This window comes from Bos taurus, chromosome 1 (assembly GCF_002263795.3).
Source record: "Bos taurus isolate L1 Dominette 01449 registration number 42190680 breed Hereford chromosome 1, ARS-UCD2.0, whole genome shotgun sequence".
Taxonomy (NCBI): domain Eukaryota; kingdom Metazoa; phylum Chordata; class Mammalia; order Artiodactyla; family Bovidae; genus Bos; species Bos taurus.
In genome coordinates, this window is record NC_037328.1 from 96,262,525 (window position 1) to 96,277,602 (window position 15,078).

The 15,078-nt window shown below is 39.6% G+C and overlaps 1 protein-coding gene across 9 annotated transcripts in view; it reads left to right on the forward strand.

Moving 5' to 3' along the window:
* Nucleotides 1–15,078, forward strand: part of TNIK (TRAF2 and NCK interacting kinase) — a 407,483-nt gene that overhangs the window by 240,609 nt on the left and 151,796 nt on the right. For all 9 annotated transcript variants that reach the window (XM_059888605.1, XM_002684922.6, XM_059888630.1 and 6 more), the window contains exon 4: nt 8,213–8,338. In XM_059888605.1, coding sequence (XP_059744588.1) covers nt 8,213–8,338 — 126 coding nt within the window. The remainder of the gene's footprint in view (nt 1–8,212; nt 8,339–15,078) is intronic.

Consider the following 15,078-nt stretch of genomic DNA (forward strand, 5'->3'; position numbering starts at 1 on the left):
AGAAGGATGCAGGCCACCCTTGTCATATTTGCTTCTCTAGGGGACACCACTTCCTAGTAGAGAGAGGGCAGGTTAGCCTAGGATGAGATGGTTGGATAGCATCACCAACTCAATGGACATGAGTTTGAGCAAACTGAGAGATAGTGAAGAACAGGGAAGCCTGGAGAGCTGCAGTCCATGAGGTTGCAGTGAGTCAGACACAACTTAGCAACTGGACAACAACAACGAAAAGAGCAGTGCAAACTGTCACTCATCTCAGTTTGTCCTGGTTTTGACACTTCGTGGCTCTCTTATCCTGGGCATGTTGCTTACCCTCCATTTATTCCCCGTGTATGTTGCTGTGCTGTGTGTGTGTGTTCAGTCGTATTTGACCCTCTGTGACCCTAAGGACTGGTGCCTACCATACTCCTAAAATTCTATGGAATTTTCCAGACAAGAATACTGGAGTGAGTTGCCATTTCCTACTCCAGGGGACCTTCCCAACCCAGAGATCAACCCACATCTCTTGTGTCTCCTTTATTGGAGGCGAATTCTTTACCACTGAGCCACCTGGGAAACCCTTTACATGTGTAGATATGGATAATATCACTTCTCTCGTAAAGTTAGTGTGAGAAGTAAATGTGGGTATTTATAAAGCATTTGAGATTAGTACATAGCACACAGTTGTTACTGTTATGGCACCTCTTGCATATATTTTTCATTTTTCTCTCCATAGCACCAGTGATTCCTATAGGAAACCATATGCCCTACCCCATCCAGGTAACAGGCCTTGGCAGCGCTGTTTCTGCTGGGAAACCAATGCCTCCTCAGTCACATCATATTATACTTGTTCTTTTCCCCTAACTGGATAGCTCCCACATGGCCTTCAGGATTCAGCTCACACTTGAATTTCTTGGCTGTCTCCCCTGATGCTCCTAATTAGATAAGCTACTCGAACCTCTCATGTTAATAATTTTGCATGTATCTGTATCATTATTTGATTTCCGTTCGTGATCCCCATGAGACTACAGTAAGTTTTATCGTGGAAGAGCTTGAAAGTGTTATGTCCATTGTTGTATTACAGTCAGCTCTCTATATTCAGTGTTAGTTGAATCTGATGTTGAGACCCACAGATACGGCAGGCTGGCTGCAGTGTGCCACTTCACAAAAGAGACTGGAGCGTCCGTGGGTTTTGGTATCCATGGGGGTCCTAGAGCCAGTTCCTTGTGGATACTGAGGGATGACTGTATTATACTATTATTATTACCACTAATGTTATTTAGCATTGTGCCTGGGATAGAGCAGACAGATAAATATGTGTTGAATGAATTAATTTAGTTTAGGGTTAACATATACAACAAATCCAGTTGCTGCCTGGAGAATGCCATAGCAAGGTCTCAAATTCTAGCAATGCGGCAATGAAGAGATGTGGAATTAGCTGAGTTATTGAACCACCCTGGGTCTGTTTCCTAAGACCTCAAACCCCACCTTGAGATAATTTTAGAGGATCCATACATGCTTAAGTCTCAATGTTTAATATACTTTAGTATTAATATTTAATAAACTGTTTTTTAAACCTTTCAAACTGTACATTATATACCAACTTTGAACACACCAGAAAATGGCAGCCTCTCAGGGGGGCATGAGGGAAGGACAAATTGGGAGTTTGGGGTTAGCAGATGCAAACCATTATATATAGAATGCATAAACAACAGGGCCCTGCTGAATAGCACGGGAACTATAACCAACATCCAGTGATAAGCCATAATGGAATGGAATGTGAAAAAAAATGTGCATAAATGTGTAACTGAATCACTTTACATCAGAAATTAACACAACCTTGTAAATCAACTATGAAAGTGAAAATGTTAGTTGCTCAGTCATATCCAACTTTTGCAACCCCATGGACTGTACCCCGCCAGGCTCCTCTGTCCATGGAATTCTCCAGGCAGAATACTGGAGTGGGTAGCCATTCTCTTTTCCAGAGGATCTTTCCGACCCAAGGATCAAACCTGGGTCTCCTGAATTGCAGATAGATTCTTTACCATCTGAGCCACCAGGGAAGTTAAAATCACCTATACATCAATAAAATAAATTTTAAAATAAAAGAAAATGGCAGCCTCTCAATTTGTACTCCAGGTTACTTCATTCATGTGCAGAATGCCATTCAGTATCAATTTTCCGCTGAAATGGCAAGTCATGCTATTTATGCAATTACATTTCTTAGGAAATGTAGATTTTCTCTATCCTTTGGAACCAAAACAAAACTGAAAATGACTAAAATATTGAAACTGATATGTGACTTGCAGTTTGTTTCAAAAATTCTAAATTTGCTTTCACTAAAATAATCGCTTTGTTGTCACTGATTAACTTTATAACTAGTCATTACTTAAAGTTATAAAAATAAGTGTTTACTGTTTTTAAAAGCATAGTTTTTATTGAGGCTATATATTGGCATCCTGAATAGATTTTCTACTAGAGAAAGGGATTTCAGTGCTACAAATTATTAAAAAAAAAAAATTTTTTTTTTCAAAAAATCACATGTTAGAAGATGTCAGTAATCCCTACAAATTCTATTAGTCTCTAATTCTTTAACAATGAATTGTCTTCAAATTTTGTCACATTCGGTCAACAACAAAGATGAAAATGATGGACATGTTAACACAAATGCCTGCGTAATGCCAGCAGCCACTGTGGAGAGCAGCACAGGCTAGGGGCAGCAGAGGTGGTTTTAGCCAGTATCTAAGCATATGGGATGCAGTAGCATTTATGAGTCTGTACACCTCATCCTGGGCTTCCCAGCTGGGTGGTAAAGAATTGCCTGCCAGTGCAGGAGATGTAAGAGACACGGGTTTGATCCCTGGGTGGGAAAGACCCCCCGGAGAAGGGCATGGCAACCCACTCCAGTATTCCTGCCTGAAGAATCCCATAGGCAGACGAGCCTGGCAGGCTACAGTCCCTGGGGTCACAGAGTCAAACACGACTGAAGCAACTTAGCACACATGCTAACCCCATCCTTTTTTTTTTTTTTTTTTAATATAAATTTATTTATTTTAATTGGAGGCTAATTACTTTACAATATTGTATTGGTTTTGCCATACATCAACATGAATCTGCCACCCATCCTTTTTTGTAAAGTTAAAACTGACCAGTCTCTTGAATTGTCATAAGAATTACACAGGTTTATTCCTCTTCCATGGATTGAGAGCTGTGTTGTCGAGCACACTAATATTAAATGTCTCATTAATTCTGGTTTTAAATCCTGCTGTATTGTAGATTCTTAAAGTATGTTCCCCTGTGTAATAAATGTGCAACTTAAAATCCCTCCTTTATCCCCTGAAATCATTCATAAGCAAATATTAATGGGTGCTAAAAAGCTCTTTTAATTGGAGGACCAAAGGTAGTTTCTCTTCAACCCTGACTTAAGGTGCTCCTAAACTCTTCTTTCATGATTTAGCAGCAGCTTTGGTTTTATCATTGTGGGTAATCACCCTTCTATCTAGGAGTTTTCATTTTAGAATTACAAACACTGACTTTGAAATCAGACAAATCTTGGCTTTAGATCTTAGCTCTAACTTTTAATATAGGAATGTGCTGTGTGTGCATGTTCAGTCGTGTCTGACTCTTTGTGGCCCATGGACTGCCCACCAGGCTCCTGTGTTCATGGGATTTCCCAGGCAAGAATACTGGAGTCGGTTGCCATTTCCTCCTGCAGGGGATCTTCCTGACCCAGGGATGGAACCTGTGTCTCCTTCATTGGCAGGTGGATTCTTTTACCACCTGCTGGGAAGCTCTAAAATAGGAAGACACTCTCTGAAACTCATATTTCTTATCTGCTCAATGGGATCATTAAAAACAGGTATTTCATAGATCTGTTTTGGATATTCAATAATACACATACAACTTATGGTACAGAGCATTACATCGGGTTGGCTTTGGCTGTATTTTATGACTACGGTTGTGATCATCATATAGCCATCAGAGGTAGTCAGTGGTTAGCAAGCATTGTCTAGAATCATCCTTTTCCTTGCATTTGAAAAGCACTGTTTCTTCACCTGTTTTATCCTGATATGCCGGTTCTGGTTTTTCATATGCAAGTGTTCTATGCAAGCAATTAGAAGTCTACCCCAATACACAGAAACTTTTCAAGTCTCTGTTATATCACATTAGGTAATATCCCATTGGCCAAAGCAAGTCACGGGGCCAAGCCCAGAGATAAGCAGAGGGGATGGACTCCACCTCTTTATGTATTGTTGTTATTCAGTTGCTAAGTCTTGTCCGACTCTTAGCGAGTCAGACTGTAGCACGCCAGGCGCTTCCCTGTCCTTCACTATCTCCCAGAGTTTGCTCAAAGTCATATCCATTGAATTGGTGATGCCATCCAACCATCTCATCCTCTGTCGCCCTCTTCTCCTTCAGTCTTTCCCAGCATCAAGGTCTTTTCCAGTGAGGCAGCTCTTCACATGAGGTGGCCAAAGCATTAGAGCTTCAGCTTCAGCAAAAGTCCTTCCAATGAATGCCAAATATCAAGGCCATTTTTCTTTTCAGTCTGCCGGAAATATTAAGCAATAGATTCCTGTCATTTCAAGAAAAAATAATAGTTTTCTTTATGTTGATAATAGTGCTCTGCTTAAATAAGCACTTAATCATTTCTAAGACCTGAGAGGTGACTTAGATAGGTATTCTTTTTCCCATTTATAGATGAATATAACTGACATTCAGAGAGTTTAAATAGCCATATCTGAGTTTACATAGTGAATCAGCTTGGACAAGATTTTTGAAGTCTTCTGATTGAAATTATGGTTCTTCCTAGACTATCAGACTTGGCTGATTAAAATTGCTCCCTTTTAAAATTTCTTACAATTTTGGTATCATTCTTTTGTTTTTTAAATTATGACCCAATGGTCATTAGTTTCCCAATGAGCTTGATCCCTTTGCTTAATTCTTAAGACATAAGAATAATCCATTTACAAAATAGAAGAAAAGCTTTTTATAGCTTCGTAATCTAATTCTAGCCTCAATGGTTTCTGTCTGTCCTTTTGAAAACTTCATAACCCATCTTCTTCAATAGGCCATGTTGTAAGAGGTCAGACTGTTTGTGAAGGGGTTAAATGAGTTCTTATGGTCATAAGAAGTGCCTCCCTTTCAGTTTCACTGCATAACTTATGGCCATCAATGCCCTAATCTAGAAATCTGGATAAACAGTAGCCCTGAAGGCCTGATAAATTGCCTACTCACTTAGGAGTTAATATAAGATCACGCTCAGGGTTCTATATTAGAGCTACATCACCATGACCCACGGTGGTTCTGTAACTGTGTTTGTAACAGTGCAATTTAAACCTAAAATTCAAGTTACTTATATTCCTGACCTCTTATTCTTGTTATTTATTTTTTGGTTGAGAAGATTAATAATAACATTTATTTTGTATTATATTTTATAACTTTCACATCTTCATTTAATTTTCACAAAAGATTAGGACATATAACACTATTATAAAATCTGTGCTGCTGCTACTGCTGCTGCTAAGTCGCTTCAGTAGTGTCCGACTCTGTGCGACCCCATAGACGGCAGCTCACCAGACTCCCCCATCCCAGGGATTCTCCAGGCGAGAATACTGGAGTGGGTTGCCATCTATATCTCCATATAAATGAGAAAAATTAGACTCTAAAAGGTAGGTTACTTTCCTGGGATCATACAGCCAGAAGGAAGTGGGGCCCAAACTGGACATGTACCCCACCTGCCCCGCCTTCTCATTTTCTTGACTCAATGCATAGGCCTTCTTCATTATCTTGTTGCCTCAGTTTACCTTTGCAAAGCAATGGAGGATGTGCTGATTTCATTCTGGTCTCCCAGTACTGTTTACTTTGGATTTAATCATATACTGAATTACACTGCTGTTTACCTGTTTCATGAGTTCTTGTTTTCTTAATGATATGGTCAGCTTTGGGGGCACTTTTCCTTCTCTGCTTCTCCCATGTCAGCTGCCGTCCTGTGGAGAACCTAGGAGAGCAAATACTCATAGAACCAGCCCAGCTTCTCGGTGAGAATGACCCAGGCTGAGCCTGTCCCACTGCTGCTGGAAAGTGATTGATGTTTTACTGTCTTATTTACTTGTCCCTTTAGTTGAAAGCAGATGCCAAGTCACCCCAAAAACCCTCAGGTTTGTTTTCTCCCCTTGTATCTAGGCTTCCCCAAAGTACATCTGCTCCGATCCTACATTCATCCATGATTATTTGGCCCCACATGGTGGATTTAAAATAGCTAATATGCATGATCCTCAGACATTTTGAGGTCTGCTGCAGGACTCTGCAGCAAGTTGAAGGACGGTGAAGGTCATTCTCTCCTTATACCTGTGGTGAAGACTAGGCAGTTTCTGATGGCCACAGGGAAGATTTCCTGGGTCAGCAGTGTGCCGTCCCCTCCCCCAGCCTCCTTCCCAGCCCTTCACTCCTCTACTCCTTTCCAGGGTTAAGGCCACGTGCTGCTTCTTAGCTCAGTATCCCAAGCACACGTTCTATTTTGAGATTACCTACTCTTTGACGTGGATAGGCCACGTGATATGTAACATACTGATTCTCCTAGGTTTGCAAATCTCCACCACTTTTTAGGAAAACTGATTTTTGTGTGGTCAGAAAGTGCCAGCATTTCACCACTCCTCTTATTTTTACCAATTCCTTTCAAGCTATAAGGAAGGCTACTGTAAGTGGTTGGACGTTTTATAGGTATTCACTTCTTTATTCATATTTATCCACAGGATTTTGCTCGATGCTAGGATATTATAAACAGCTAAAGCAGGGAGGATCTCTTTGTTTATAGTTTTTATGGATTGATAGGGAAGAGAGGCTTCAGTCAAATGTTTAAATAGATAAGTGTGGATTGCAGTTCTGGTAGGTGCTGCGAGGGAAGAGATCCGTGATGATTTATGGGACTAGAAGCATGTCAGGCAGACCAGAGAGCTTTATTGGGGAAGGGGCTCTGGAACTGACATTTGAAGGCAGGAGAACTTAGAGTCCATGGAGAAGAGAGTCAAGAACAAGGGCAATTATGACTCAGGATGACCCTTACCTCTATTCCAGTACCAACAAATGTGTGGCTTTAGGGGTGGACAAGATATAGCGGGGAGACTTGACATTACCCGAGAGAACTGGAGAAGACATCCCTCAGGAGTATCCGTTAAACTCAATCAGGAATAATGAGTAGAAATTATGTGAAGAGGAAGGGGAAAGAAGACACTCATGGGAGACTACAGAAGGGCCCAGCATTGTTGAGACTGAGTAGCTGGAGGAGGCAAGAATACAGACAGGGACACACTTTGAGTGTTCTTTCAGGAAATGGTGATGTAAAATCTTACGCTCCCAGATTCTTACTGTTGCCTCTAAAACAGTCTTCCTGGGCTCAGAAATTTTTCCACCAACCTCAAAAATAAAATGCTATTTAAAAGTCCAATTGATGTGTACACATCAAAATAAAATTACGGGAGAACATGCACACCCTTCATTAGTGATGCCAGGTCTTCTAAAAAAAGGCTCAGGTTAGTGCACTCCGAATTGAAACTCAAAATGAATGAAATCTGAATTCCGAAACTTACTCTGTCGGGGGATTCTTTCTTTTCACATCCGTGGCACTACCACATGTCCCCTTTCTTTTCATGTGTACTTTCCTGAGGGTGAGATGGGTACTCCTGCTTTGTGAACACCCTCAGATCGAGAGAACTTACCCTTGCTTCCTTTCCCATCTGACTTTCATAATCTTCTACTAGGGACTTCAATAAAAGGAGACTTCAAAGAAAATGAACCTAACAAAATTTAAATTGAAGAGCCTGTATTTTTTTTTCTTTTCACCTTTCTTAGTCTTCCTTGAACCAAGTATGATCAGTGATAGGTACTTGATGGACAAATTTCCCAGAGGCCTAGAATGAGTTTTATCTCAATAGCAAGTCTACCTTGATCTCTTCCAGGTGAAAAGATGAGGAATTTTTTTTTTACTATCAGGTTGCATACTATTTTGGTTTGCTGTACAAACAGAAGACCCCTTTCAACTGCCAATGTGTTGTCTTGTAAATGTTTTCTTTTTAGTCAAGAGACAAAGTCAAGTAGTATGATAATAATGCTTGTTTGTTACCACAGAAGAAAAAACTCAAATTTTTGCATAGTTGATATAGATGGTTATGAAAAATAGAATCCTACTAAAGACATGGATTTTCATGACAGAATATTTATGGTTCTAACACAGGATGAAGAGGAAGAAATCAAACAAGAAATTAACATGTTGAAGAAATACTCTCATCACCGGAATATAGCTACATACTATGGTGCTTTTATCAAAAAGAACCCACCAGGCATGGATGACCAACTTTGGGTATGTAGGACTGTCCACATTTGCTTTTCTTACTTAAAAAACAACCAAGACTAAGTGTTTCATTTCTCTATCCTAATTACTGAGTTTGATTAGGTACTTGTTCCTTGAAATCCTTTATTCCATAATTTCCATAACATTGTATTTGCAACGTTTTCTCTCATTTCCTTGAATACCTGTCTGTCTTCTATCATTTAATGTGGACCATCCCTAAAGCTAGTTGTTAAGTTCTTTTTTCCCACACAAAATGACTACCTTTATTGAATTTTTACTATACTTTAGGTACCATGCTATATTGTAATATATATATGTATACACACACACACACACATATATATTTACATTTATTTATTTGCTATGCCACATGGCTTGCAGGATCTCAGTTCCCCAGCCAGGGACTGACCTGAGCCTTGGCATTGAAAGCACCGAGTCCTAACCGCTGGACTGCCAGGGAATGCCCACCACGTTAATTTTTTTTTTTAATTCTATCATTTATTCCAGCTCTTTGAGGTAGACATTATTATCTTCATTTTGAGGGGTGAAAAAACCTGTATTTTTGCTTAAACACTTGATGACAAGGAATTTAGTAGCCTTTAGAGATGAAGAGTTTTTATAAATCAATAAGAAAATATATAAAATGATTAATGGAAAGACTAAGTTAAGATAAGGCAGCAATTAAAAAAATAAGAAATATCAACTACCAAGAAAGATGTTTTTAAAGTGTAATCTTACTAACAATATAAATACAAAAGAAAACAAGAATTAGATACCACTTCTTATCCAGTAGACTGGCAAAGGTTTTTTTTTTTTAATGATATACTCAGGATGGACAGTCACATCCTCTGCTTATAGAAATGAGTGTTGGTACAACTTTACTTAAGGGTAGTTGGAAAACACACACACACACACACACACAGATATCTTTATCTCTATTTAATCTCCCAAAGGAAATGCCTTACTTTTGACTCAATATTTTCACATACAGGAATATATCCTAAATTTAACTACATAAAAATATATGCATTATAGATGCTAACCAGTAGGTAATCACTTAAATAAATCTGTTAGGGGACAATACTCAACCAGTTAAAATGATGTAGATCTGTGTTTACAAATGGATGAACATGAACAATTATAGTAAGGATATTTTAGAGCCTTTTTAGAGGCTATGATTAGATATAGCACATTTTCATTTTTTTCAAAAAAAGAGAAAGGACCAGTATGTACACATATATTAACATGATGGGGATGTCTAGAATAGTGAGCACCAATAACATTGAAGATGTTTGTTTCTGGGTAGTAATTTCAGTAATTTAATTTCTGAAACTTTTTTTCAATGTCTTTTTTAAAAAAAAATATTTATCTATTTTTAGCTGTGCTGGTTCTTCATTGCTGTGCAGGCTTTTCTCTAGTTGCAGTGAGCAGGGGCTACTCTCTTGCTGTGTGAGGACTTCCTGTTGTGGTGGCTTTTCTTGTTGCAGAGCACGGGCTTCAGAGCACTCGGGCTCAGTAGCTGAGGCTCTCAGGCTCTGGAACACAGGCTCAATAGTTGGTGGCTGCTGCTGCCACTGCTGCTAAGTCACTTCAGTCGTGTCCGACTCTGTGCGACCCCATAGACGGCAGCCCACCAGGCTCCGCAGTCCCTGGAATTCTCCAGGCAAGAACGCTGGAGTGGGTTGCCATTTCCTTCTCCAATGCATGAAAGTGAAAAGTGAAAGTCAAGTCTCTCAGTCGTGTCCGACCCTCAGCGACCCCATGGACTGCAGCCTACCAGGCTCCTCCGTCCATAGGATTTTCCAGGCAAGAGTACTGGAGTGGGGTGCCATTCGGGCTTAATTACTCTAAGGCACGTGAGATCTTCTCGGTCAGGGATTGAAGCCTTGTCTCCTGCATTGTCAGGTGGATTCCCCACCACTGAGCCACCGTATCATTTTTAATTGCTTCTCATTGGGTTATCTTTGCTCCTTACAAAGACAAGTTCTGAGAACAAGGAATGTGTCTTTTGCATCTCAGTGTCTTAAACACCAGGAAGGGGCTGGGCATGTGATGCTGACAAAATAGTTGTTTTATGAATGAAAGCGATATTATTGGTACACACTTGGTTGCTATTATTTTTATTGATTCAAACTGATAATTGCTACAGGTACTTTTGAAAGTTCAGCTTCCCTGTGGCCTATAGGTTGAGGAGGATGTGATGAGATGGCATGAGTGTGAATATAGGACTTATAGTATAGAACTTATATATAGGACTTATATATAGAACACAATATAGTCCTGTGTTCCCATAGGACTTCTATACTGCCAAAAATCTAGCATTTTAGCAAGGACTCCTGCCGTGCCATAAGCTGCAGCAGATGACAAGAGGAGAACGATAGCTGTTTTGATACTGTCTACATAAGCATTTTTTAGTTTGGTCAAAGCTATAGCTTTGGAATCACCTCCAGTTTATCCCCTGAGGTAGCACCACTATTTCCAGATGAGTCACACCTAGCTGTTAACATCACCCCTTTTGTGAGATGGGCCAGACCAGGTAGTTTTCTTATTAGGCTGAGCTATTAATATTAAAATTTGGGCATATATATTATAAATCATTGGTTGGGGAAGGAGAGGAGTGGTCAAACAGGTCAAACTATTTTTCTTAAAACTGAGATTTTTTTTTTTTTTTCATAGAGGATCCTGCTGTGATGTATGTCAGAGAGTGTTTTGCCTATGTTCTCCTCTAGGAGTTTTATAGTTTCTGGTCTTATGTTGAGATCTTTAATCCATTTTGAGTTTATTTTTGTATATGGTGTTAGAAAGTGTTCTAGTTTCATTCTTTTACAAGTGGTTGACCAGATTTCCCAGCACCACTTGTTAAAGAGATTGTCTTTAATTCATTGTATATTCTTGCCTCCTTTGTCAAAGATAAGGTGTCCATATGTGCGTGGATTTATCTCTGGGCTTTCTATTTTGTTCCATTGATCTATATTTCTGTCTTTGTGCCAGTACCATACTGTCTTGATAACTGTGGCTTTGTAGTAGAGCTTGAAGTCAGGTAGGTTGATTCCTCCAGTTCCATTTTTCTTTCTCAAGATCGCTTTGGCTATTTGAGGTTTTTTGTATTTCCATACAAATTGTGAAATTATTTGTTCTAGCTCTGTGAAGAATACTGTTGGTAGCTTGATAGGGATTGCATTGAATCTATAAATTGCTTTAGGTAGTATACTCATTTTCACTATATTGATTCTTCCAATCCATGAACATGGTGTATTTCTCCATCTATTAGTGTCCTCTTTGATTTCTTTCACCAGTGTTTTATAGTTTTCTATATATAGGTCTTTAGTTTCTTTAGGTAGATATATTCCTAAGTATTTTATTATTTTCGTTGCAATGGTGAATGGAATTGTTTCCTTAATTTCTCTTTCTGTTTTCTCATTATTAGTGTATAGGAATGCAAGGGATTTCTGTGTGTTGATTTTATATCCTGCAACTTTACTATAATCATTGATTAGTTCTAGTAATTTTCTGGTGGAGTCTTTAGGGTTTTCTATGTAGAGGATCATGTCATCTGCAAATAGTGAGAGTTTTACTTCTTCTTTTCCAATTTGGATTCCTTTTATTTCTTTTTCTGCTCTGATTGCTGTGGCCAAAACTTCCAAAACTATGTTGAATAGTAATGGTGAAAGTGGGCACCCTTGTCTTGTTCCTGACTTTAGAGGAAACGCTTTCAATTTTTCACCATTGAGGATAATGTTCGCTGTGGGTTTGTCATATATAGCTTTTATTATGTTGAGGTATGTTCCTTCTATTCCTGCTTTCTGGAGAGTTTTTATCATAAACCGGTGTTGAATTTTGTCAAAGGCTTTCTCTGCATCTATTGAGATAATCATATGGTTTTTATTTTTCAATTTGTTAATGTGGTGTATTACATTGATTGATTTGCGGATATTGAAGAATCCTTGCATCCCTGGGATAAAGCCCACTTGGTCATGGTGTATGATCTTTTTAATGTGTTGTTGGATTCTGATTGCTAGAATTTTGTTTAGGATTTTTGCATCTATGTTCATCAGTGATATTGGCCTGTAGTTTTCTTTTTTTGTGGGATCTTTGTCAGGTTTTGGTATTAGGGTGATGGTGGCCTCATAGAATGAGTTTGGAAGTTTACCTTCCTCTGCAATTTTGTGGAAGAGTTTGAGTAGGATAGGTGTTAGCTCTTCTCTAAATTTTTGGTAGAATTCAGCTGTGAAGCCGTCTGGACCTGGGCTTTTGTTTGCTGGAAGATTTTTGATTACAGTTTCAATTTCCGTGCTTGTGATGGGTCTGTTAAGGTTTTCTATTTCTTCCTGGTCGAGTTTTGGAAAGTTGTACTTTTCTAAGAATTTGTCCATTTCTTCCTCGTTGTCCATTTTATTGGCATATAATTGTTGATAATAGTCTCTTATGATCCTTTGTATTTCTGTGTTGTCTGTTGTGATCTCTCCATTTTCGTTTCTAATTTATTGATTTGATTTTTCTCCCTTTGTTTCTTGATGAGTCTGGCTAATGGTTTGTCAATTTTATTTATCCTTTCAAAGAACCAGCTTTTGGCTTTGTTGATTTTTGCTATGGTCTCTTTTGTTTCTTTTGCATTTATTTCTGCTCTAATTTTTAAGATTTCTTTCCTTCTACTAACCCTGGGGTTCTTCATTTCTTCCTTTTCTAGTTGCTTTAGGTGTAGAGTTAGGTTATTTATTTGACTTTTTTCTTGTTTCTTGAGGTGTGCCTGTATTGCTATGAACTTTCCCCTTAGGACTGCTTTTACTGTGTCCCACAGGTTTTGGGTTGTTGTGTTTTCATTTTCATTCGTTTCTATGCAAATTTTGATTTCTTTTTTGATTTCTTCTGTGATTTGTTGGTTATTCAGCAGCATGTTGTTCATCCTCCATATGTTGGAATTTTTAATAGTTTTTCTCCTGTAATTGAGATCTAATCTTACTGCATTATGGTCAGAAAAGATGCTTGGAATGATTTCTATTTTTTTGAATTTACCAAGGCTAGCTTTATGGCCCAGGATGTGATCTATCCTGGAGAAGGTTCCATGTGCGCTTGAGAAAAAGGTGAAATTCATTGTTTTGGGATGAAATGTCCTATAGATATCAATTAGGTCTAACTGGTCTATTGTATCGTTTAAAGTTTGTGTTTCCTTGTTAATTTTCTGTTTAGTTGATCTATCCATAGGTGTGAGTGGGGTATTAAAGTTTCCCACTATTATTGTGTTATTGTTAATTTCTCCTTTCATACTTGTTAGCATTTGTCTTACATACTGCGGTGCTCCTGTGTTGGGTGCACAAACAGGAGTGGTCAAACAGGTCAAACTATTTTTCTTAAAACTGAGATTTTTTAAGCTGGAAAAAAAATTAGTTGTCGTTTATTTTACTGGATCCCAGTGAAGCTAATTTCTTTCTCAGAGCCTCTGAGCTCATTAATGGATGGACGCAGAATAAGAATGCAGACATCCTGAAATATGACCATGTAGCTTGGCTGGAAGTTCTATGAAAGGCATTGGAAGTTGTTGTTGTTTTAAATGAGCAAAATTTGCAGTCCGTTTTCAGATCAGCAGTGGGAGCATGCAGCAAGCCTGTTTGCATCTGCAGGGTACAAACAGGAGGTTTGATGCTCTAGAAATGAGTCACTGCTTGCCATTTCTCACCCTGGCCCATTGCTCTTGTCGTGGAGATGGCTGTGGTGGCTGGGAATCAGGAGCTTGCATGTGTATGTGTTCATCTATTCACCCACTCATTCATTCACCCAACAAATACATATCAAGCACTTGCTAGGCGTGAGGCACTCTTCTAGACGATAAGAAACATCAGTGAACAAAACTGATGGAAGCCCCAAGTTACACGTGGTGTACATTCTTGCTACAGACCACAATCATATTATGTCAGAAAACTATTCGAAAAGCTGAAAGTGCATATCCCTAGAAGAGCAGGGAAGGGCTTATGAGGATGCAGGTAGGGGCTGCAGTGGCCAGGGGAACCCCCTTGTAGATAACTTTGAGCATTCCAGGCCTGGTGTTTTCAGGATTATCGACAAGGCCAACGTGACAAAAAGATGTGGGAGATGGGGCCAGATCAGGCAAGGGCTTATAGGGCATTGGCAGGATGTCGGCTTTTCCTCTGAGTGAGGTGGAAGCCACTCGAGGGTTTTGAAGGGGGTAGGGGAGAGAATCTGACTCATAGAGTGAAGGAGTCCCTCTGGTTGCTGAGTTGAGAGTAGGCCAGATGGGGGCCAGAGGAGAAGCAGGAAGGACCAGGGAGGAGACTGAGCAAGCCAGTCCCCTTCCTGAAGTTCACGGGCGTTTGTAAGTAGTGATCACGGGCCACGTGGGGAGGACCTCTGCCTTCACATTCCATTTTTCCCACCTGCAATCAGATGCTGGTGGCAAAACACAGTAGTTTCAGGCCCCACGTCCTGCTTGGAAGCAGAGGACCTCCCTTTTGTCAGATGGCCTTTTGTGCCCACGCAGAGGACTGTTCTGACTGTCCCCATTAGCTAGTCCATTTGCTTCTGTGTCACTGAGGATAACAATACAAAGCTATGAAATTCCTCATAGGTACAAGAGCATCATTTCTTTTTCTAGTTGTTCTATTTGATAAGAAATTCCCTGGTGGCTCAGATGGTAAAGTGTCTGCCTGCAATGTGGGAGACGCAGGTTCGATCCCTGGGTTGGGAAGATCCCTTGGAGAAGGAAATGACACCCCACTCCAGTACGCTTGCCTGGA